General features: G+C 40.6%; 1 protein-coding gene across 6 annotated transcripts in view; it reads left to right on the forward strand.

The window, feature by feature from the left end:
- LOC306838435 (thyroid hormone receptor alpha) overlaps positions 1–26,379 on the forward strand; it is an 85,157-nt gene that overhangs the window by 52,557 nt on the left and 6,221 nt on the right. For 4 of the 6 annotated variants that reach the window (XM_079366613.1, XM_079366612.1, XM_079366614.1 and 1 more), the window contains 6 exons: positions 6,164–6,392; positions 19,181–19,242; positions 20,412–20,533; positions 21,987–22,134; positions 23,369–23,574; positions 25,662–25,808. In XM_079366613.1, coding sequence (XP_079222739.1) covers positions 6,337–6,392; positions 19,181–19,242; positions 20,412–20,533; positions 21,987–22,134; positions 23,369–23,574; positions 25,662–25,808 — 741 coding nt within the window. In that variant the 5' untranslated portion in view covers positions 6,164–6,336. Of the gene's footprint in view, positions 1–6,163; positions 6,393–14,360; positions 16,002–19,180; positions 19,243–20,411; positions 20,534–21,986; positions 22,135–23,368; positions 23,575–25,661; positions 25,809–26,379 lie in introns of those variants that run through there. The other 2 variants (XM_079366616.1, XM_079366617.1) reach the window with 2 other exon arrangements.

Consider the following 26,379-nt stretch of genomic DNA (forward strand, 5'->3'; position numbering starts at 1 on the left):
TTTAAATTCCCGGTTCTCCTCCACTTCATCTCCCTCTCTCTCTCTCTCTGTCTCACTCAACCCCGCTCGCTTGCTCGCTCGCTCGCTCGCTCACTCACTCTGACAAGATTGCATCAAGAGGAGATACAAGATAGCGCTCAGACACAGGGAGAAAGTCAGTTAAGAAAAAGGAGGGTAAGAAGTAACATTGATAGACATGGAATATTTAAGGTAAATATTTATTCTGCTGTCTGTTTTACAGACTGCTCAGACACCATAACAAGACTGCAACATGTTAAAACCACAACCCGACGTGCAAATTTTCCCTGTGTGCAAAGCAGAATAAGGACTACAAGCATTAAGCTCAAAGCACCACCTAAATCAGATCATGCTAAAACAAGTAGTCCCATCCCATGTACTGTGTGAAAAAAAAAACATGCCGGGACTCCACAACACTCATTAACTCATTTGCACTCATAAAATCATGTAAGCCAAGAACATCCTAATCTTTTAACCCTGGATTTGCCCACTAAGTCCAGCCTCCTGCAGTCCCCACGTAGCCGGCTGAGCTCTCAGACTTCAGCTGCAGTTCGTAGACTCCACACGACACCTGCAGCTCATACAGACCATGTACAGTGTTTTCAGCTGCCGATCATCCAAGGCCACCTATGTTACATGTGCACTTGGTGAACTTGTGCATGTCAGATGTTCTACTACTATCTGTCTGAAAGCTCCCGACCTCTGCGCTGGTTTTCCTTCAGGAGAGGCAGCTGTTAAAACTACACAAACTTCTTTCATTTGAACGAGTTGTTTTCGTCAGTGATTCTTTTTTTTTCCCCCTTCAATAACGCGTTTTATGTTTTAATAACACTGTTAATCATATTAGTTATCAGAATATGCACTCTGAGGGGAAACATCCGTAAAGGAATGTTCATGGATGGTAGCTCTGCATACTAAGCCGATGTGCAAATAAATCACGTAAAGGATCTATCTTGTAATAATTGAAAAACGTCTTCTGCGACGCTTCACTGAGTCGCTCTTCTGAAGCTTTCACTCATATCTTGTGATCTTCAGAGGCTTACTGAGTTTCCCCAGCTGTCATGAGATGGTACAAGTTCTGATTTCTTTTTTTTTTCTTTTCTTTTTTTTGAGCAAGGTGATAGGAACTCTAAACGTGGAGACGTTCATCTTTGATTTATTTAAGGTGGTCAAAAGCTCCAGATCAAAGATCTTAGGTGAGATTGTTGGGGTCGACTGCCGTGTCTAATGCCAGACATGAAAAGGCAACTGGCTGTACTTTAGTTTATTTGGCAGTGTGGGAGGACTGTGAAGCAGAGCAATACTTCCAATACCTCCCTTGGGGACGAATATTCTAAGACAGGACTACAGTCATTCACTCATGCACAGCCAAGCTGGGAGAGCTGAATCTAGATAGTCTACACCTATTTTTGTGTGCCCTGATTGATTTTTCTGCAGATTTCTCCGGAGTGATTGCCGAGAGAGAGCTGGAGAGATGCAGTGGGAGAAAGTAGAAGGCGAGTGAGAGAAAGAGAGGTGATTTGGAGGAAACGAAGGGAAAGCTGCAGAGGGAGGGAGGGAGGGAGGTAAAGAGACGGTCATCTTTGATCGCGCTGTGTGTGTGTGTGTGTGTGTGTGTGTGTGTGTGCTCGCTTCTCTCCATTTAATCAGCTTGGACACCAGCCAAGGCCTCCCCGCTTAGAGACGGACCAGAGGTGTGTGCGTGATCGTGTGCTTGTGGGTGTTCGGCTTCACACTGGCGGAGTGCGTGGCTGGGAGTCTGTGTGTTGGAGAGAATATGCTGCAAAAAAGACTCGGGTGTGTTATTTGTGTGTTTGAGTGAGAAGATACTCAAGTACAGTACGTGTGCATGTTAGCGTTTGTGTATTTGTGTGTGAGACTATATAAGTGCGTGTGCGTGTTTTGTAACACCCATGCAAGATCTTGATACTGCAAAGTCCTGTTCCTGCACAGACGGGTACACTATGTACACAGCAGAGTGTAGTCTGCAGTTAATGCACCAAACATTGATCAGTGTGTCATCACTGACCCATGACCCAAATGATGTTTACACTATGGTGTGTGTGTGTGTGTGTGCGTCTGTGTGTGTGTGTGTCTATCACATCCGTAAAGTTACTCACGAAACCTTTAACAATGAGGAAAAATACGAGTTTGTCTGTGTGTCCACACCATTAATTATTGTCCTCATTATCCACTCACTCTGTGCTCAGAATGTTAAACTCCTCCATATAAATCAGTGCCAGCTGTTCGAAACATTAATGCGTTGCCTCATGATGTGCGCCTCATACCAGCCTGGACTTATGATGATATGCAAAGACCTCTCTAATCACGTCCTGTTTAATAAACAGTTAATATATGATACATTATGATGAAAGTAATACATCATGTTGTTAATATAAAATATAATATGATAAAGACAGGGAGTTCCATGCTGATGTAGAATAGCTTTTTTGATTCAAACACACATTGACATACACATGTTCAGTTTTTCTGGAGTTGGGTACAAGTTTAAATGTTCTGTTTCTGTCTGTTTCGATCCTGCGATTATCCTCGAAGTTCTTCACTTTGACTTTGGCTCCTGAACATGTAAGGGTCATGTGATGAGCGTTCTTTTGGCCTATATAACGTAAAACAGAGGTTACGAAGTCTGGAAACATCAGTTTGTAACTTTTCACTCTCTTTCAGAAAACTTGAAAGAAACAATTTGTTTGACACATGATAGGCTCAAAGTGTCATTTATACAGTCACTTACTTCTGCATGTCATTGTTTCCACTTTAAAGCTACTTTCACTCGTGGAAAAAACTTGAGGGCAATTTTCAGCTTTCAACAAAATAAACATACATACTTACTTTTTTTTCTGGTGCTGTCTTTGATTTTTAAAAATCAGACTTCTGTGAAGTCTTTGAAAACTTCAAATCAAACGTTGACTCTCCGATTCCTCTTTTGTTGTTTTGCTGAATACTTGTCCTCTGCGATCTCTCACTCTCTGGTGCCATCTACTGTCACATGTGGAGAAGTGGAGCTCAGCACCTCACATTTAGGTTGTTTTTGTTTTTTTGTTTTTTTAACACTGATTAAATACCAGCATGTGTCCTTTTTAAGTGATCGGAAGGATTCTGGTTTGTTAAAAATTATATTTTACAGGTCCTGTTAGAATGTTTGTATCCTACACAAAGTCCTTTTAACCTATAGAAAGTCGCACCTCTGCTATTGAACATCAGCGTCATCAAAAGTCTGTGGATAAAAGATAAACAAGAGATGTCGCTGAAAGAAAATTCAAATAATACTTCGATATTTATCTTCTTAGACCCTCTCTCTCTTAAATCCTTTTAAAAAAAAATCAACATTCTTTGCTAGGAAAGAACAGCTATGTATAGACATCACATTTGTGTTAGGGAGACTGGGCTTCAACAGTTCTCAGTTATTATCCAACATTTTCAAATCTCAAAAAACAAGTGAAAAAAAAGATTTGTAGGTAGCAGCCATAGAAGAACACCAAGATGTTTTTTTATTATTTTTATTTATGGGAAACATTTTTAGACAAAGAAAAAGCAGAACAAATAAGAGAAAAGAAAAATATTTTTTTTATAGTGAACAAGAGCAGTAGATAGTGTTCCAAACGCTGAAGTTTGTAGAAAGTGATTGAGAATGAGTGCAGCGTGACCTAACATGATGTTTATAACCTATAAGTTGAACAGACTGCTGATCTTCATTAACAGCCATGCTCCAGTTCTCCACTGTACAAACTGAATGATGTGAGAACAGCCCGGCTTTGTGCAGGAACCATGTCAGCTCAGGTCACATGTACATTCATACCACCGGTGTTGTGGTGACTCTGGTGCCCTCATCTGGCACAGCCTGCACCTCGCATGCTAACGTCCATGCACTTTAAAAGGGGCAGATTGTGTGACGGTTTTCTGTTTATAAATGAAGTGTCAGCGCTTTGTAACAAGTTATTTTTAAAGCTGTATTGCGATAAAGATGTGACAATGAGTTCTTACATTTAAACACAGAGCTTTCAAAAAGGATGTCAAATTAGAGTTAGAGTTTTAATCTGTCATCTGTCCATGGGATTAGCAGGATAATCCACTCTCAAGCCTGCAGTCATACAAACATGACACAGTTAATAATGATTTATGACTGTCATATTTCAATACAGATACTCACATTGAGTTATAATGAGAGCTACAGACAAGTTATCACTGCCATCGAGCCAGACCTACCATCTGTGGAGTCACAGATAAATAGTTTATGTGTGCCGGTGTTTTCTGGCAACACAGAAATCAAAACTTGGTATAAATTATTTCGATCGTCATGCCTGTCTGTCGCCAGTTGGTCAGAACAACAATGTAGACGACAATTTACAATCATGTTAGATGTTTTTTTAAAGATACGTTTGGAAGAAAATACCCGTCTGGGTAACTTTGCATTGTCATATCAGTGGGAAATCTTGGCCTCGAAGAAAACTGATATTCTCATTCCACCTTAACATGTTGACTGGCAATTCAGTAAAGGGTAGAATTTTGAAATTTAGCATTGGTACTTCTGCGTGGCGTTGAGTATTCCTAGTTTTGCGCCGAGGGAACGTGTTGCTCTGCAATTCATCGTCACGCTGCTAGGGGGCGACGAAGGAGACGTTTGCGGAGGTGGTCTGTCCAACAACTAAACTAATCGAGGCTGAAAATGGGTGAATTTAACACACTCAATTGCTCACTGAAAAACCTGGATGAAGAAATGCATTTTCGAATGTCAATCGGCTGATTTTCTCCGCCGTATACAGCCTTTTAATTTTTCTGTTGTGATCGGAAAGCAACTGCCGGAAATGATGTTCTAAGCGGACCAATCACAGTCCTTGCGGTTCGCGTCGACGCAACGCGTAGTCAGAATTTTTTGGAGGTGCGCGTAGGGCCACTGTGTAGAGTCCGCATAGGGGGTCCATGTCAACCACGTAGCTACGGCGTCAACGCAACACAGACGTATAAATTAGGCTTCAGTATCAAAATCAGAAATCTATCAGACAACTCAGTCTGCTGAAGTTCTAGGAATCACTTTATTGCATTTTAGTGCAGTCAGCTTCTTAACTCAGCTTGTAAGCAGCTGCTACAAGTAGATCAGTGCAAGAAATAAACGACTTCTTCAGAGTCGTTTTCAGGATCTTAATGTGATCCTTGTAAAACATTAAAAAAATGACAGTGTTTGTTTACCGTTTCTCTGCATGATCTTACTGAAGCTGGCAGTTTAAGGAACAAAAAGAGGGAATAAAAAGCTGAAAAGACCATCGTAATAATCGTGCAATTTGGCCTAAATTCCTGTCAGAGGTCTTCTAAGTATCTTATCGTAAATTAGATTTCCTCTGATAGATGCAGGGTTGTAGTGGTGACATAATTAGTTTCATGTGACTCTCGCCTACATCTGTAGTGTACTGAAACTTTTCAAAACTAGAGCAATGTATTAAAAAAATAGAGGGAAGACAAAACATCCTTCAAATAATGAAATCCAAACTCAGCTCAAATGTGGCAAAAGATAAAATGCTAACATTGTTAAAATAGTTATATTTTATATATTTTTTATATATTATTTTATATATATATATAAATATATATAAATTCTAAGAGAACAAAATTAGCTTGCTGTCGGCCTTCTTCTACGTGTAAGCATGCCTGTGTTTTTGTTTTTGGAGATTTATTTTGGGGCTTTTTGCATCTTTAGAGTCATAGGGCAGGGAGAGAGAGTGGAATGACGTTCTAGGAAGACGACACAGGTCAAATTCGAACCCGGGCTGCTATACTGTGTTTTATCAGCACAGACTGGTAGTACTTTGAAAAGTTCTATTAGATTTTAACGTATGAAAACACATGTAATAACACATACAGGGTATTTTTAGATGATTTTTTACTCTATGTTAAACCCTTCACAAATGCGTGTTTCAGCCGTCACCTTTTAATAACATAACAGGATGAACCGTCAGTATTGTAATGAATAAAATGTGTGGTAGTTATTGCTCTGTTGCATGTACATATACAGGCATGTTACAAGATTAAATTCACATCTGTAAGGTTGTATCATGATGTGAATGTAGTGTGATATTTAACTTTACAAATATTAATGCCCCCTCATCTGTTTCTTCTCCCTCTTCCTCTCCAGCGTTCTTTCGCTTCCACTGATGTCCCGCCCACTTGCTCTTCCCAGCCAATCAATGTGCAGATCCTCCGATGGCTGTCTTATTAAAGGGGACAGCGGCGAATGCTGAGCAGGCTGGCAAGGTCTAGGGCCGCCTCTTCTTCCTGTGATTGGCTGCTGGACAGGACTGAGGCACCATGGAGCCAATGTCCAACAAGCAGGATAGCAACTCATCTGAGGGAGATGAGAAAGGGTGAGACAGAGTGTGTGTGTGTGTGTGTGTGTGTGTGTGTGTGTGTGTGTGTGTGTGTGTGTGTGTGTGTGTGTGTGTGTGTGTGTGTGTGTGTGTGTGTGTGTGTGTGTGTGTGTGTGTGTGTGTGTGTGTGTGTGTGTGTGTGTGTGTGTGTGTGTGTGTGTGTGTGTGTGTGTGTCAGTGTATCTGTCTTTGATGTAAACATAAAAGGAAAGCAGAGATTAACGGTGGATTTGACAGGAGAAGGAATAGCTGCAGGCATAGATGGATGAAAGAAGACGCTGACGCAGAGGTGCAGCAACACAACCTCGAATCATCCAAATCCTCACCAACAGACACAAAGCTCGTCATTCACCATGTCCACATTCCTCATGTGATTGAGTAAAGGAATTCATAAAAGGCTGACAGACTCATCACGCTGTGGATGTACGCTTTATTGACAGGCAAAAGAGAACACGAACACATGATTAATAAGAGATCAAGAAAAGGATGTTGGAATACAGCGCACAGAGTGGGTTTTTTTTGTTTTTTTAAGGAAATTGGTTAAAGTATGTGCAGAGCTATCCAACACCCTGCCATCTGTGTACTCTCCCGTTCCCAAGCATATGTAGTCACACACTAAACACAAACACGTGAACAAACATTCCCTTCCACCCTCCTGCCAGTGTTTAGTTCTGAGCTGTTGAAGGGTCTCACATTAATGTGAATAAATGGTCGCTCTCTCTTGGTTCTGAGATGGAAGAACATGTGAGAAGTCAGCTCATTATGATTAAAAAGGAAACATTATTATTGCAAGATCACTGCACAAATAGCACCTCTTTTTTTTACATGTATACATCTCAGGGACCGCAGCCACCACTGAGTTTTTTGCTGATATGATGGCAGCACTGTATCGTAATCTCTCCAGTGCAACAGAAAACCTGCTGCCAAAAAACGAAAGAAGAACATTAAAAGGAGAGGAAGGTGTTAATTTATTTTCTGCTATTCCCTATCAATGACTCTGTCCTTAAATTATAACATTTGTTTCTCCGAATGCGTTCAGCCTGTGGAGGGCTCGTTCATTTGGGACAGCTGCGAGCCTTAAAAATTTCAAACTTTCAACCTTAGAGTCACACACACAGATGCATCCATGATCCATGATTAAATATCCCATTTTTGTTTTGTGTCTGCAAATCTCTCCGTATGGGTTCGTTCTTCCTCTTTCCCCCAGCACAGTCAGATACATGTAAATATTGTTTCATCAATATTCAATGTTGTCCTGTCTCGCTTATGCTATTGTGAAGGCGGACGTATTGTAGTACCAAAAAATGGATCCAACAAATCGAACTAGTTTCGGACACAAATAAAACTTACACTGAGGCATCCAGAGAGACGAAGAGTTCATAAACACACAATCAGTAATCAGCATGGAATCACCTCAACAGCTTATAAACAGACTTTCCAGTCCTGCAGAGGGTTTGACACAACGGCATGTTTAAAGTGGAGAAAGTTGCGAAAATGTTTCTAACTGCAGTAAATACATGGAAGGCGAGATAAACGTTTTACAGTAATTTAAACCTTCATGTTTTTATCTTCAGATGTTTAATGTGATAAAATAAAATGAGATTTTGTCCAGCTTTGCCTCAGTTTCACCTGAGAACAGGATAGATGGATGGATGGATGGATGGATGGATGGATGGATGGATGGATAGATAGATAGATAGATAGATAGATAGATAGATAGATAGATAGATAGATAGATAGATACAGACAAAACTAAAATAGAACAGAAAACATCACAACATATAACACAAACGCATGGGCTATCAGTAACACCATCCAATTAATCAATTAGATCTACAATCTACCTTGTTCCATAAAAACTGCTTGACCTGTCTTTTAAAAATCCCTTTCGACAATAAGAGTTGAGTGGCAGTTGGCAAACTATTCCACGCAATGATGCCAGTGTAAACGAAGGCTTTTTCTGCTCCATTTTTGACCCTGGGAACAACACGAGCGGATACGTGCCTTGGTGTTAGGACTATGCTGTGTGTGGACCATAGTTACATTATCACAGAGATAATCGGGGGCATGACCAATTATAATATTGAACATATGAGTCAACTTAAGTTGTTCAACTCTAAGATGAACAGGGAGCAGACCAGCTCTTACGAACTCCTCCTTGCCAATATAGGGACATGCGGGTGCTTTTGGTTGATGAGCTGCGTTTCACTTTCTGTTCTTCAAGAACTGTGTCACCATGGAAACCTTTAAAATTCTGGCGATCTTATGGCCTTATTAATTACTCTAAAATCAGACCAAACTTTGACGTTTTGGAAAAGAACTCTGCATGGCTTTTTTTGTTGTATACTTTCACGTATATAAAATATCACCAGCACTTAAAGTTGCTTCTACCGAGGGAGATAATTCAGCTGCGAGGAAGATGTGTCTATCCCTCTGTGGGCAGGTGATTTTACATGTGTAAGATGTTTGTGTGTGTATACACATGCAATGTCAGTTTTGTGTGTTTGTCTGTGTGTGTGTGTGTATTTGGGGATTAGTGAAGGGGAGAGCTGGATTAGGAGCACTGAGGGCAGCTGGAGCCGCAGAAAGCAAAGGCCAGCCCAGGACTCGGCAATATGTGACAACAACAGCGGATTGTGGCTTTGTGTTTGTGCGCATGTGCGTGTGTATACATGTGTCTAACTGTGTCATTGAGCATTCACGTGTTCTTGAGAGCGCTGCCTCATGGACCCCTCCCCTCTTTGATGTCTGAGTCATGGAGCACTCGTGCACACACACACACACACACACACACACACACACACACACACACACACACACAGATGTCAATGTAACACTTCACATACCCTAGAGTAAGGGATACCAAAATAGAATTTGGAGTGTGTGTCTGTGTGTTATTGTGAGTGTCAGAATTACCTGCAGCGACATGCCTCTGAGTTTTTGAGGAGATTATTGGCTTTCACAGTTTCATTTTGATTGACCTTCAAAAAGAGTAAATGTAAGTGTGGTTACACGTGTGGTTTCATCTTTATATATTTTGTATCCTTAATATCCCACTTGAAGGTCTTAAAAATGATCCTAACTTGGGCAGTGTTCAGGCTGGGATGATTTCATTATGTAAGTTAAGATAATGAATCTCATTAAACCGCCTATTAGTGGCATCATATCCTTTCATCACCTTTGCTAACACTTTCTTGGAAAAGCTTATAGGCACAGTATGTAAATTCCGTCACAAGGGGGCTCTCCATCAAAACTAAAGACGACGCTGAGGCAGGCGGGGTATCATGGGAGTGATTCTCTGAGACCCCAACCCCAACCCAGATGAAAACAAAACTCTGAAGTGGCCGTAGTCAAGATGTACCAGAGGAAGAAAATATTTACAGACGAGCTAATGTATCCAAGTATAATTGACATTTTGTGTTAGCACACAAGCAAGTAGTGCAACAGTACGGCAGCTTTCAATCGCAGCTCCTGTTTTCTCATGTAGCACTCTTTGACGTAACATCTGGTTTTCTCAGGGCAGCGATAAACGTAGTGTGTCACTGCGACTAGAGGTCCCATTATAACTATGACGTTAAAGGATTTCTCTGGCTTCCTTACTCATTTTAGAAACTATATTTGCAGTTACTTTGTCTGACAGATATGACTTTGTCGTATTATTTTTTATGTCCTGAAAGAATACTTTGAGTTGAGTTCATCTTGTTTCTTCCTTAAGTAAAACAAGGTATTATCTGCATAATGTTGCACATTTTTGAATTGTTTCCTGCTCATTTAAAACTACAGGAAGTGATAACAAGGGTGGATATAAGCGGTCGGAGCGAAGAACCTTGTACTAATATTGGTGTATAAAATAAGATGGATCTAATAAATAGGATTCAAACCAGCTTAATACAGTTACTGTGATGCCAATTAAGTGTCCATAACAGGATGTGATCAATCTAATGCTACACTAAGACCTAACAGACAAGCAGAGAGATATCCTCTGTCAGAAAAAGGCAAGGCAAGTTTATTTGTTTAGCACATCCAGCAACAAGGCAATAACAAGTGTTGACATACGGAAAAGGAGACATTGAAATAATACATTTAAAAATCAGTAGATTAATGTGAAATATATTAACAGAATGGGTGGAAAAGAGAAATACAAAATATAAAAGAAAAAGGTTGATCATTTGTGACTTTCAGCAGTGCCTTGGAGAACATTTCAAATGTAATCCGAAAACTTTCTTGAGGATTTTAAGGTATTTTGCATGCCTGAGGTTGTCTCATTGACTGGAATCAATAGCAGGCTTTTAAGAAGGGATTTGTTTACAGCTTTTTACAATCCCCAGTAATTGGTATAAGTTCCAATGCCATATGTCAGATAAAGGTTAAGGGTGGTTAAAACAGTAAGTGGGTTTGTTTAAATACAATGAAGATCCCATTAAGGCCAGTAACGAGAAAATTGGGATGCCAAGGCCATCATTATTGACGTCCGCATGGCACCATATGTCATAGCTTAAGGTAAAAAAATAAGAGCAAGGAATAAACTGCATTTAATACAGTTACTATTACCAGGTGAGATTATGGATTAATATCTCCACAGAACAAGCAAGACTGATAGGGAGCCAACTGTTAGCTGATCGCACCTGCAACTGGGGGATGAGCTGTAAAAGTCCCAAAAGGGGAAGAATGAGAAGTGATATAAAGTCACGTGACTTAACACAACATGGAAAAACCCAACTCTGAATAATACCTAATAGCAGGATATTTGGCTATTTGCCTCTTTATATTATCAGTTACAAAACTATTCATAAAGTCAGTGGAACAACTGATTGTTTGAACCGCTAGAAATTCAAAGACAATTGAAGGTGAATAAAAGAAAATAAGATATAGTGTATATATTCAAAAGGAATTTATGTTATTGGCCACATGCATTTTTGCACTTTTTCCATATTTAATTAACTAAATGCTTCAAGTACACTTATCCCGATATTAGTTATGGGTTAGTTGGTGGAGTTGTTGTTTCTCAATCGAAAAGTCGAGGGTTCGATCCCCAACTCCGGCGAGCAAAATGTCGGATGTGTCCTCGTGTAAGACACTTAACCTCCCCCTCCAACTAGCTCAGTAGCGCCTGCTGGGAGCTACTCCCTCACTCTGAGTCTAAACACCTAATTTCCCTTCAGGGATCGATAAAGTAAATCTTGTTCTTAGCGATGCGATACAGATATTGTAAGTTGTTCTGGGAAACTTACACTGCTGATGTCATCTGCAGGACCACTAGAAGTCTTTGCTACAGTATATTTCCGATAGAAATCGTTTGAACACTCATTGTAAAAGCGTAAACAAAGTTTCCAGTCACTTTCAGTTGTAAACATTCACTACCTTTGTCAAAAGCAACAAAAAAGCAAAAGAAAACATTCCTTTCCATTTTAGTCTAGTATATAACACATTGGGTTAAGTTTGCATTGATTTCTGAGGGATAAATATTGTGAATATGTACCATCCTTTGTTTTCTGCTAATAAATGTCTGTATTTTTATGCTCTGTGTACTCTAATGAACCCACCATTAACAGTCAGTCTCTGTAGGTAAATGTGAACTAATAGTTCTTATCCTTCCAATATCCCTTTTCAAAAGGACCATTCTCTCTTATTTAGTAGGGCCTTGTCCTCAGGTAACCCTTCTGTAGTTTTACATTGAGTCGATTGGCTGAAGCGGCACAATCTCAAACTCTGTTTACAAGCCTCTTCTAACCTCCTTTAAAATTAAAGTGCTGTAGAGGCGTATGAGGAGGTTATGAGGGCTGTTAGACTTAATTGTAAATGATTGTATGTTTGTTAATTCATGGCGTTTACGTTGGCATTACTCAAGAGCATTTAAACATTTTCACAGCAGACTTGTGCAACTCAGTGACAGCTTTGTAATAAATTAAGTATTTCACGCAATAAGCTATTTGAAAGAGCTTTGTATAATCCTAACTCTGCTGTTTCTGTGTTTACGTTTCACTTTGCTAAATGGTTTGCTCTACCCCTGAAGTGAAACAGAATTAGTCAATCAGTAATTCTTTTTTCAGAGATGGTAAATGTGTTTAACTACATGATCAAAGACCCTCTCATTCTTGTTGTGACTGCCATGTCACAATTGCATTGGCCAATTATAAAGTGGGCAACCAGAGACAGATGAGTAAAACGGCCAAATGCATTTATAAAAAGGAAACCCATTGGCTATCACTGGTTATTGTCATCTATTCTGGCTATTGGCTTCTCATCTGCAATATAAGGAAATATAAAGTCGGTTGTGAATGATGTCTCTGGACTGTAATTCTACTGTTAAAGACTACCAGTGCACCCAAAGGAGGTCTACAAGGAAAGCGTTGCATAAAATATCAAACCAGGCAAGAGAAGCCAAATAAATACTTAAAGAATACTTCCACTTGGTATCCTGATGCAAATTTATAATACGACTCAAGATACAAAAAGTAACTTTTCATGCCCAAAAACTATTTTTCTCTCTGACACATTAAGATTGTCAGGTCATATTTTGGCCATTCTTGCGTCTGACAGATACTTGAGGTATAGCCTAAAAGCGATGGATTAAAAAAAAAAAAAAGATTTTCAGCTTTTAAGAAATAACTCTACATTCTTAACACTGCTTATTGTAGTGCAATGCACCTTCAAAATTAGAGTTGGGTCAAAGATTCAATAAACAATGTAGCATTACTCCTGGCCTCATGTCAGAGTGTGACATAACATCATCATGGCTGTAGGCAGGCTCTTTACTCAGCTAAATGCAATGCCAGGATGTCATTTCATTTAAGCGTGGCTGTCAATCACTTGAGGGTGTGTGTACTGTGTAACCCAATCAGCTTTAAAAAGTAACTTCTGACATCCGAGTGGAGTGCTAGACATTTTTTTTGGTGCCTTGTCCTTGGATCCCAGGACCAGAAATCTTGTCCCTGGCCCTCAGATATGTCATTAACAAACAGCATGGCATATGCTGGCTTGATCTCCGGTAGCAGTGTGTCAGCCTGTTGAGCAGACACAAAGAGATCTGTCGAAGCGGTGCCAGACAGAAAGACTCTCCCTTAACATCAGTAAGACCAAGCAGGTGGTGGAGGATTACAGGCAGCATTCATCCATTAACAGACACAGAAAGAGAAAGCCAGCGCTTTTCAGCTCGTCAGTATGCAAACACAGAGAACCTGTAATGGGATCTACATTCAGGAACTGTGATTAAGACACAACCTTCACAAGGTAGCTCAGAGGTTTGACTAAGGCAAACAGAGCTCAGGATGTTCCACGAAGATCATCCTCATTTATCACTACAACGGCGTACACTGACTTCACTGTGCAGTATCTCAAAGTGATAGATAGCCAGTCTCCAAACCCCTCAACAGTCATCTGGTAGCATAGCCTCAGGGAGCATTAGTCAACTTTTCAGGGATTCCAGTGATGCCAGCGATTAGCAATAAAGGACTTACGGCAAAGACATCTTGCAATTGATAAGAATAGAGTTGGTGTTCAGACAGGAGATGCACAAATCTGTTTTCTTTAAGACATTTCTTAAAGTTGAATACCATATTTGTTCAATAAAGGGCAAAGGTTTCTGCGATTGATTACATAGGACTGCATTCTGCCCCTTTCCCTTTCAATACAAACAGTCTTCCTGTTTAAGGCCAATGCTCTCTGAAACCTTGGTGCACAATACTACTTGTACAACAAATACAACCCAGATACTGATACCAAAGTCCTTTGCCTATTTTTACAATTGTACATTTAAATACAGACTCTGTCAATTTAAGCTGGAAGCTGACCAAACACTATTTCCCCAAATCAGGGTTCTGATTGTAGTTTCCCACCTAAAGATACTTCATGTTTTGGGGGGGTTTGGGCCCAAAATGTTGTTGAGATGATGACACCCATAAGGCAATCACAACAATGGAGGCTTTCAAATGGAAAATATGTATGTCTTCCTACACCCTGTGAAACTTTTAATTTTCCTTAAAATAGTTAGCCACTGTTCCTTCAAACATTTTGCATCCTGCATTAACTGTCCCTTTTTATGCTGCCTCTCTAGTTCCCCATATGAGCTAGCTTCCACCATGTCTCTATGAATATCGCTCAATTAGTCAACTTTTTTTGGATTAGTGTGGAATTATTTGAAAAATGTTGGCTGGAATGTCCTTACATTTAGTTCAGCCACTAGTTGACGCACATACATCAGAATTGACTGTGGGTTGTTTTTATTTTTTGACAATACTTGGGTATCTAAATCAGCATAGGCATTATACATGCTAAACAATGATGGTGAGCATAATAACCAATATAACAGCTAAGATTAGCAGTTATTATGCTGCTAGAGGAACCTTAGTGTCGCTGAGAACTTCAGACATTTTATTTCCACAGCACTAATCCATCAGTACATTACAGCCAGGTCGCATTGGAACTCTGCCAGCAGCTTAAAGGGCATAATCCCTCTCTTTCACGGTAGGCTCTTTTTTTTTACATTTTCATGTTGAAAATTGGATTGAAAAAAACAACACTTTTTCTAAACAGCAAGACATAAGGAAATTGAAAGCATTATAAGTAGTAACAATAAGTAGCCCTGATCGCTGAAATGAAATCATTCCAGTAATAATGATGTTATACTGTGTATCCAGCCATACCTGTGGCTTTCTTAATAATATATTTAATACATTTGGATCAGAAAGAACTCTAAGACCAGTCTGTTTTAGTTGGACGAGATAACAATCCTCTCTTTGTCCTCATAAGACTTCACTGAGCTTCACTGTAGACCACATCAGACTAGTGTTATGTAATCAAGTTAGCATTTAAGCTTAACTGGAGGTTGGAGGCAGCTTTTTTTTTGTTTTCTCCTGGGGGTAAAACTGAAAGAGCAAATCAGAAAGAGAAAGGGCATACCAGGGGAAAGTGACGGGAGTGATAATGTGATAACACGAAAGGTGACAGATGGAGAGAGGGCGACAGAAGGGGAGAGTACAAGAAGGAGTGAGGCAATTTGGAGATGACAGAAAAGTAAGCATAGAAAGTGAAAGAGAGTACAAGGGGTTTTACAAGGTGGACCAAAACATGAACATTTGTTTGTGATGACACAGAGCATATCACAGGAGGAGGAACTCATATGCAAACAGACAGAGGGGGAGGAGGCAGGGAGGCTGGACGAGAGCAGTGAGAAGAGAGAGAGGGAGAGGGAGGGGAGAGAGAGGGAAATAAACAGAGTAACCATTCGTGCCAGCAGCAAGTCTGAGGCAGAGAGCTACTATCACCTCAGACATCACTTCTAAACACTCGATCGACTGGAGCCCTCAGGTGTCTGGGAGGTTGGTGGCGCAGGATTTCAGGACCTCCTGTTCGAGGTTTCGAGACCGACGCGATCTTCCTCTTAGCCACAGTCAGGCTTGTGTTCTCTAGAAGAACCACTTTCTCAACTAAAGAACTATTTCTTCAACTGTTTTCTGCTCAATGGGACATGTGTAGTGACTCTTTTTGACTGTTGAGAGGCTTAAACAGCAGAAGGAGCTGCTGTTTTTTATTTTTTTTAATTCTCTTCATCTGGTATTCCTGCAAAGAGGACACAATGCATATATTACAGCCCTACTGCATCAACAGGTTTGTGTTTATGTGAATTTATTTCTGTTCACTGTGTAGTTGTTTTAGTTGTTTTAGCCACTGCTGATATCCATATCTTGCACAGCATGTTAACAACAGATAAAGGCAGACGTATTGGTGTGTGCAGGACTGTTAAGAAGGACTTTTTTTTTTGTCAGTTTGTCTGTTATTTTTGTGTTTCGCCACATTTGGGGAGCGCTTTGGAGTTGATAACAGACAGCAACATTTTAAACACTTCGGGGTATTTCATAGCTGTGTAAATGGTCTTCTCATAAGAGAAACAGCTGTGGTTTACACGCTTCCAAAGCTCTTTCCTTCTTCATCAATCTATTACACATGCTTGGTTAAATTTTCTGCTACTTCCCTTCCATTTCCATTGATGCACCTTAACTGTCATGACCCCACCAGTCGCTCCTTGTCACGGGGCAGATCTACACCATCATCTGCTCCTAGGGTAGGGTTAGGGTTGCTTTGACTCTGAGCTCTGGTGTCCTCTTTTGACTCCATACACCTGAACTCTTCCTTGCAGTCTGGATGAAATAAGTAGTCTCGTAGGTCTGCCACTCCTCTGTTGATGCAGAGGAGGCAGGCAGTTCATTATATAGTTGTTAACTGATGTCCTTGACAAGACTCTGATTGGACAGCTCTGAAGCAGTCAGTTCACAAAGCTGGTGTTACACCAGTGTTTCCCTTTCAGCGCTCCCTTTCCAACATTGCCTCTTCATTATATGATCTTTCAGCTCATACCCTCACAACTAAAGCTCAAGTACTCAGAAAAGTGCTGTATTTAAAGTCACCGTGGGTCAGCTTTTGTGTAATTACAGAAGCATTCGATGGATCAGTAATCATTAATGTTTGCTTAAATGTAAACACAGTTGATTTAAAGCAAACAATGTGTAATGACTATTTGTGTCTTGGGTTTGTTTTTGTTTGGGTTTTTTTTGGTCTTTTTTTTTGCTCTGACTAAACAGACAAAAACAATGTGTTTCTCTGCACCGACAACATTTTTAAGTGATGTTCTTCAACCAACTCGTGAAGTAAGGTGGCACATTGTGTACAGTGTGTGCCAGATTTGCTGCAGGAGTTGGAGGAAACACAAACAGGAACAAAAAGCACAAGTGAATAATGTTTCTTCCTTGTGTACAAAAGGAAACTGTTTTGCCAACATATTCAGCCAAAGAATGGCAAGAAATGTTTTTGAAGCTTGTTCCGCTAATCTCTAGTGCTTCACACCAACTACAGCTTTAAATGGCCACGAGCCCCTTTTCTCACATTATTTGGCGATCAGAGATGGTAATGTGATTAATGGTGTTCTCTGTACTTTCTGCTTCGACTCATGACTCCAAACGTTGATGTCTGTTGATGAAAGGACACTGGACCAAGCTCTCAAGCTAAAACTGTCCTACAAAGATTGTTTTTTTAATGGGTTCAGAAGTCAGAACTGTGTTTTTCTGTTACGGTAGTTTACTTCAAAGTGATCAGCAAGCACAGTAGACAGTTTCCCACTGCCTTACTGCCAAGTCATGTGCAGAGCAATAAATGAATAAGTTAGTTCAACCGTGAAGAACAGCAAGAACAGAGCATGAGACGTCAGGAGGAGGGGGGTTTTTGTTTTGTTTTTTGGAGAAGAAAGTAGATTTGACAGCCACAGAGGGGAATGGAGAGAGGGAGATATTGGAAAGAGGCTGAAGAGCAGTGTTACCTACTGCTACTTCAGATGGAAGTCGAGGGAGCAGAGAAGAGGAGAGAGAGATGTGTTGGAGAAGATGAGAAGACAGAAATGACAGGGAGTGAACGGAGGGAAAGTTAATGGCCCAGACACAGAGCTATGCCCATGAGAGGCAACAGTGGGAAGGACAGAGAGTGAGAGAAACATTTTATAGAGGGGAGAGGGTGAGTGGGAATGGGAGGGGTGTGGGGCTAACAGTCCAACATGGGGATAGTTAGAAAGAAAAAAAAAAAAAAGGAGCGGGAGAGGATGTAATCCAAATCTGTCACCAAAGGCAAATGTAGTCTCCATCATACTGTATGTGAGGAGATAGAAAAGAGAGAATTATAGAAAGAGATAGACGGTGGAGAGATGAGTAAAGGAGTTATCTGTATCCTGGTCTTTGTGTTTACTCCCAACATGTGCAGAGTGGGAGCGTAAGTGTGATTGTGTATGTATAAATCATTCAGCCATTAGAATTAAAGACAGTCTTTGTGCTTCCCAGGTCTGCCTGTACAAATACTAGAGTCTAAATAGAATTGGGGTGTAAATGAATAGCAATAACAAATGTGCCCGTTTTCTAATTTTTTGAATATGTCCTTCCCGGTTGTTGAGCTGTTGGAGGAGACTTAAATTAAGCCAAACAACTTTTCTTTCACTCCATTCTAAGAATTGATCATTCTCTGTGTTTTTGTTTTTTTCTTCTGATGTATTCAAGTCGAACTTTGTACTGAGCTTCTCAGCCTGTAGCCTAAGCAGATCACATAATAGCCCTAAATAGTTCCAACTCTCTTGGCTAACAGTGGGCAATCACTCAGCTCTAATCAGCCACTGGTCAGCAGTGGTTCAAAATGGATGTAGAGTTTGAACAAATAATCAAAAAGTATAACGCTTCACTTATCAGCCTTTATAGGTATGATTTTGTACTGAGCAAATCTCTCCCTTCTTTCATTATATTTAGTTATTGTTAGTTATAGTTATAGTTATTGAGGTTTTAAAGGGTTAGAGTTAGCCCCAAGTGTTCCTGATCCAAGAAGCTTATCTTTAATTATTATTATTGTTTATGCTACCAAAACGAGTATAAAGCTTCAGTTGACAGCTCTGCTTTCACAACTGTAGGGAGTCATGATAGTCATGATATCAGACTGTAGTTAACTGTTTACTACAACTTTTTTTCATCTGAAATGCAGAGTTGATGTCTTCATTTTGACGTGAATAGAAGTGGCAGAAGAAGAATGTATGATTCTTAATGGGTTGATGATAGATAATTGAATAATTGCCCTTTGAAGAATCATTGTCAAATGATTGTACATGTATCGTGCCAAAAAGCCAACTATCTTTTTCTAAGCTACTGAAATATGAGGATTTTTCCCTGTTTTCACAAGCCTCTGTTTTCAACACAAACCTTTGATGTCACCACCCTCCTCACACTATGTCATTGTTCTCTCTGCCCTGCTTTCCCTCCTCACAGGTGGCCAGATGTGCCAAAAAGAAAGAACAAGAACAGCCAGTGTTCGGTGAAGAGTATGTCTGGTAAGGTTTTTTTTTTTTTTTATATCATCTTCCCCTTCATCTGTCTATGTGTTGTTGTCATTTGAAAACAACCAAGTGAACACAGTAATACAAAAGACATCTTATTATGGGCTGGCAGATTTGATGTGTGTGGTCCAACACTCCACATCTGGCTCCCCACAGCTTTGCATGATGTCTCATTTATATGATAATCTTGCCCTCCTTCTTTTTCTATGATTTTTATGCAGAGGCTTTGTTGAACACAGATAAGCTCACCTGGGTTGCTGCAGCAGAGTTTTAGAGAGCTGTTTGAGCACAACCATAGGAAGGACTCTCGACACCATTACTGAACTATGAAATAGTTTCATACATGCAAAGTCGCAGTATCTCCTATGAGAGGTTAAGACAAATAGCCCCAGCATACAACCCTGTTTTAACATACTAATGACAGGGCTTTACCCATGGTGCATTTTTAAGCAACATTTCATGAAGTTCTGTGTTCTGTTCATCCAAAAACATGCATACTGTCTTCCTTTTTAAAGTCAGGGTTTATGTTGTTCAAAGAACTGCAGCTCATACTTCAGAACACTCTGAACACCAAGCGGTTGTTAATGTTGTGTCTGTGTCAGAGTTGAAGAGTTGGATTGTGTGTTTGTGGGACTTTTGAGTGTCTGTGATTGGATGGTCGGGTCATGTGTTTAAAGATAAATGAAGGCGCTCAAGCATGCAAGTGTGCAGTCGCATGCCCCTCCAATCACATACACAACTGAATGTGAGTTGAAATGATCACGAAGCTCAAGGGAACCTTTGGCCTCCTAAGAGAAACGAGATTACGGTCTACCTTAAACGATCTGGCAGTCAAAGTGTAAACCTCATAAGCCGGCATGATATCATGTCTGTGGACGCAGCAGAGACGTCCACTCACATAAATACTCCATCCCGTATCACAGTCTTTTTGGGCCCTATGCAAAGGCGCAACTTTGAGGCCCCTGTGATAACACAAAGACCCCTCCTCACCTTCCTCCTCCACTCCTCCCCTGCTCTCATCTTCTCCTCCCTTTCTCTACATTCTTCTTATCTACCGTTCTCTCCTCCCCCTCAACCCACCATCCTCCTCACCGTCCCCACGACCTCATATCTCACCCTTGTCCCATTCCACCCCATCTCAACCTCCTCCTCCTCTCCTATAGCTCTTAGTGTCTCTGTTCCAGGTTACATCCCCAGCTACCTGGAGAAGGATGAACCATGCGTGGTCTGTGGGGACAAGGCCACTGGCTACCACTACCGCTGCATCACCTGTGAGGGCTGCAAGGTACGGAAGCAAGAAATTCTCCCTTTTTTTTACTCACTGTATAACAGACGGACTGACCCATCGCACAAATAGAAGTCCAGTGATAGATTAGCAACTGGGGTAGGGTGCCACAGGGATGTCGAGCCGTGGATTTTTCTCGCTTTAGAAGTGTGTTCTTTTAGGATCGTCCATCTCAGGAGACAAACCACTTCTTAATGGAAATATAAAAGGTGCCACTGACTCACTAAGATATGAGAATCTCTTTGCAGCCACACTCAAACACCAGTTTGCTGTTTATCACAATAAATCCAAAACTGTGGAGAGTTTGTCGTTGCCGTCTTGAGTAGTTTGGGGTTCAGTGTCTGGCAAGTGAGCGTTGATGGAACCCTGATTCTGTCTAATAAAAGGCAACCTGCTTTCCCTCTGAGCCTCACACACGTCACTGACAGTATCTCCATGACGATGAAGAGATCATATGAGGAAGTTCCTCTAAAAAACTTTTTGGATGTGACTCGGAGGCAAGCTGTTCTGAGAAGCTCAAAGGATTGTCTGCAGAACTGGATTACACTCTGGCATATGACCCGTCTTCTCAGTTCAGATCTGAAATGACGTTAGGGAGAGGCCCAAAAAGGAACCATTTACTTTAATAGTAACCGAGGTAATGGCTAAATTAGATTCTGAATGATGTGGGTGAGCCAATGTGTCAATTGTTAGTTGAGTTGAGTTTCCTGGTTTCATAAACCTATTAAAAACTAAGTAACCAACCGTTTGTACTCACTGAATCACTATTAGTTAATTAGGATCAACCCTTTGTCAATCACTTTATTGGCATGTCTTACGTTTTGAGTTTAGAACGTTCTCCAAACTTTCTAATAATGGTTTACCATACTGGAAGTGCTCAGCACCAAGCCCGTCGCTTCAAACTTAAGGATCCAGGATCAAGGATTGACGGGAAATAAGGCCCATAAGAATCCCTGATTTGGTTTTCTTTGTGTGGCATGTATCTATGGCCTTACTGTAAGATGTTTTTGGGAGTGACCTTTTTAGAAACCAAAGTCGTTCCTCATTTTAATGTGATTGAAAAGGCCCTCGTACTTTTCTGCTTAAAACCATATGTTAGTGAACCACTTTCTGCAGTATTTTAATCAGACGAGAGAATGTACAAGGTCTGTACAAAAGTGGTCTCTGAGAGATGTTCAGTCATGCGTCACTTCATCTCTCAGCCATCCTGGCCAGAGCAGGATTTTGTCATGCAATCACCAGCCTGCCATGTGATATTCACCACACTCATTTAAAGATAATCATAATAATAATAATTTGTATTTGTCTGTGACATTTTGACATTATCCATGTCAATGCCCTTTTTGTCTGTTTTTTTCTTTTTTCACTTGTGCACGAAGGTTCTCTTTTTTTCCGTTCCTCTTCTTCTTCTTTTTGATTTTCTTCTTTTTTTCCTCCCCCCCCCTCTCTTCAGGGTTTCTTTCGCAGGACCATCCAGAAAAACCTCCACCCGGCTTACTCCTGTAAATACGAAGGTTGCTGTATCATCGACAAGATCACCCGCAACCAGTGCCAGCTGTGCCGCTTTAAGAAGTGCATCTCTGTGGGCATGGCCATGGACTGTGAGTTATTATGAGCTCATGTTAACACAAATTGCTTGTCACTGTATAATTGTGTAAAACAAAGCGTTTTGTTGTAATCATGAGTACAGTGCTCACAGGTGTACATGCACTGATGTCTGCACTTACGACAGGACACTAATTCTCAACATCAGCTAATTTCTTGTTGCGGATCATTTCCGTTTAGTGATAAAGTTGCTCCTTTAGATAAAGGAACCGCTCTCTGCTTAATTTCCAACACAAATTCACAACACCAGCTCTCCACTCCCACCACACTGAGCTTAAAAGCTGCTTCAAAGTCCTTCAAATCCTTTTTCACATTCTGCATCACAAACGACCCTTCATTCTGACAACCTGTCAATATGGCACTCGTTACTTTGAAGGTCATGAAACTTCTCTTCCCCCAGTGCTGAATGTCGAGCAGCATGTCTTTTAAGATTCATCTGTTCTTCTGGAGGTATTTAACGACTGAATGCAGGCGAAGCCACACGTGTGGCAGGGTCAAGTGTTTCAGTTCATAATGAATTCAAAAGTGTACCAAGAGAGTGTCGCTTTGAAGTGCACAGAAATCAGAGCTCCGCGATAAAAAGCACTCAGAGAATGAGTCATCCAGACACATTGCCAGTTTGAATGGACAAAATGTACAACCAAACGTCCATCAAGGCCAACAATTAAAAGTGTTTTTCTTGATTCTTTCATTTGTTAAGAATTAGTTGGAATGTAAGACATTTTGTTCGGTCTTTAAGTATTCACACTCACATTCTCCCATTGTAGGAGTTTTAGCATTTAGCATAAACCTTCACAGTGAGCCTTCTGTAATTACAAATTGCATGTCATTTATTGTATTTGAATTTTGATTTATGCGTTTTTTGGTTGCAGACTTACAACTGGCCGCGGACTACAGTTGGAAATTAGGCGCAAAGGCTAAAGCTGCTCCTTTTATTGTGAAAGGGGATTGTCCACAAAATAATAAACTAATAAACTAAAGTGAGCAACTGAGTGCTGTGACACAGAGCTGCCTTCATGCCTGTTCACTCAATTCTGTGATTATTATTAAATGATCTATTCCTGTCTTTACCTCAAGTGGATAAAGAGCATTAACAGATACCTCCCCTAACTGAAATATGCTATTAAAAGTATATACTGTAGATTAGAAGATATAAGAAGGGAAGTTATTACTTGTAGATCTGACAACATTTGCTGTAACATCACTTCTCCATCTCTCTCTGCCCATCAGTGGTGTTGGACGACTCAAAGCGCGTGGCCAAGCGGCGTCTGATAGAGGAGAATCGACAGAAACGAAAGCGGGAAGAGATGGTGAAGACGCTGCAGACGAGGCCCGAGCCAACAAACGAAGAGTGGGAGCTGATCAGGATGGCAACCGAGGCCCACCGGCACACCAACGCCCAGGGCGCCAGCTGGAAACAGAAGCGCAAGTTCATGGTGAGCTTTTCGGTGTTGAGCAGACAGAGCCTTCAGACAGACTGCTGTTGTGTGGTCATGAACAGAGACATGTCTTTAGCTTTACCGTAAATGCGCCGGGTGATATGGACCAAAAGTCACATCTCAATACACAATACATGTCCAATTTTCTTCTGAGAAAATACAACAAAAGCTGCACAATGTAAACATGCTCGAAACATGACATGAAAATAAACTACCTGTTTATTAAAATGTAAATGTAAAAAAAACTTCATATATGAAATCAATTTTAAAAAATCCTTTCCTACATAACAGCTTTGTTGTACTGGTGGTGCAGGCGGAGCAAGGTGAGGAGGGACAGACAATGAGAGAAGAAACAGGCCGCTCTACAGAAGAAATACATCAAGTAACAAATCGATATAAAGGATGTCTTCTTACCCTCTTATCTTACCCTAAATCTCATTTTAAAATCAATTTATCCTAAAAGCTCCATATATAACCTGGCACTATTTTTATGTCTAGAATCTCCAAAATGTAAGACAAACAACGGTTATAATCCAGAGGAATGTTTTCATAGACTTGTTTTTTATTATTCTGGATGACTGTTAGAGATGATTGCATCACATAATCCAATATAACATTAATATATAAAAATCAGTGCTCTCTATTCTCTACACTTGTTTAGATGTGACTTTAAAATTAAGCTAACACATGATGGAAAGTGATTTAATTTTCAGAGAAACAGTTTGGACAGCACTTCTTTTCATCAGCAACTCAATTTGTGCTGTCCCATGTGGTCGCAGCCACATGCAGGCGCATGTGCCTACGCCGCAGACCTTCAGCTAAAGTCAGATGACAGTTACCCAGCAACCAGTCCCTGCAGACAGCTGAACAGTCGGCTGAAGTTTTTTGGTTTTTTTAAGGACTGCTGAAAAGTTGTTCAGGTGGGAGGTGGGAGGAGATTAACAGTCCACGGAGAGAGGTATGCCCAAGAGAAAATAACAGATTCTTTATGTGGGGAAAAAGTCAAATAACAGCCAAATAGAGCACAGAACCTCTCTGCGGTTAGATGCTTCACTACTTAATGCTTTTGATCGGCTGTGATGTACTGAAACAAAATAGGGGATTAATTCTTTTAAATTACCAAAAAGGAGAAAATCCAAAGTGGAATAATTCTTCTTTCACTGCATTGATGACCTTTGAAAACACTCAATCACTTGTTTAAAGTCTGATTTGATACAGCATGATGTTCATTTGGTACATTAGGTTGGTCATATGGAACATATTTGTTATTTATAAAACTTACCGTAAATTCCGGACTATAAGCCGCTACTTTTTTGTCACGTTTTGAACACTGCAGCTTTTACAAGGATGCGGCTTATTTAGGGATTTTTGTTGGGGGACAATGAGCTTCTGCCGCAAAAACATTTGACCTTGTCACTTCGGATCTTAATATCGGTCATTTTGCGCTTCATGCACGCACCCTCATGATGGAAAACACACGGAGAAATACATATGATGCAGCTTTCAAGTTAAAGGCGATCGAACTGGCTGTCAAAGAAGGAAACAGAGCTGCTGCACGTAAAGTTGACACTGACAGCGACAACGAAAAAGACACTGAGGAAGTGAGTAATGAAGTCATTCTGAGGCAGTGAATGGATGGACTTTTTCTTGTGAAATATATTACGGTAATCTTTTTCATCAGCCGTGTTACAGAAACTGTTTGATAAAGGATTTCCAGTAGGCTTCGTATTTGCGGATGTTACCGGTAGCCTACGTATTTAATTAAAAGTTAAAACAATGTTTTTGTGTAACGTCTTTCTGTGTAAACAGCTCTGCTACAACGTGGACACCTGCGGCTTATATATGTACAAATACATTTATTTATTTATTTACTTATTCTTAGGTGAGGCTTATATCCAGGTGCGCTCAATAGTCTGGAATTTACGGTACATTATTTTGCAATGTATTGCAGCATGGCTCTTATAATTGTCTTCTGTCCTCAGTGTGCTCTGTCAGTTTGGTCTTTCATGGACCGGTGGTATTCAAATGAGTTCCTGTCTGTGGCAGTGAATGGTCCCATTAACTGTGTCGTGTCTTGTTTTTAGCCCGATGACATCGGCCAGGGTCCTATTGTTCCCACCTCGGACGGAGATAAGGTGGACCTGGAAGCCTTCAGCGAGTTCACGAAGATCATGACACCCGCCATCACCCGTGTCGTCGACTTTGCCAAGAAATTGCCCATGTTCTCAGAGGTAGGTTCAGGTCTCGTATCTCATTGGATCATCATCAGTCAGCATCAGAAAATAACGGATGCTTTCATTGGTAGTGCTTCGCAGTATCATTGGTGACACTTTTGACATGAGTATTTTGTCTCCACCATTACATTTAAACAAGAAAGGACAGGCCATATTTGATGTTTAGAAATTCCCAATTTGCTAATCCCCGTCCATTAAAATGGGTTGTCTGATTGTGAGTGAACAACAGTCTAGGCAGGGAGGCCTGTCAAGGCTTTACATGTTGAAGGAGGTATGGGCTGCATGGGGCTGTTGAAGGGCTTCGTCTAAGGGGCGTAGCTGTGGCTCAGTTGGTTGTTTCCCTACGGGAGGATCGTGGGTTCGATCCCCATCTCCTGCAGGGAAAGACACTGATTGGTCAACAGCCGATTAAATGTGTGAATGGGAGTTAATACTGATTGTCACTTTACATAACAGCCTCTGCCATCAGGGTGTGAATGTCTAACTGTGACTTGGAGTCATCAGCGTCCGTGCTATACAAGCTTAGCTCAAACCATTTTCATTTTTTCTTTTTGTTTTTAGCTTTTAT

The sequence above is a fragment of the Symphodus melops genome, assembly GCF_947650265.1.
Source record: "Symphodus melops genome assembly, chromosome: 17".
Taxonomy (NCBI): domain Eukaryota; kingdom Metazoa; phylum Chordata; class Actinopteri; order Labriformes; family Labridae; genus Symphodus; species Symphodus melops.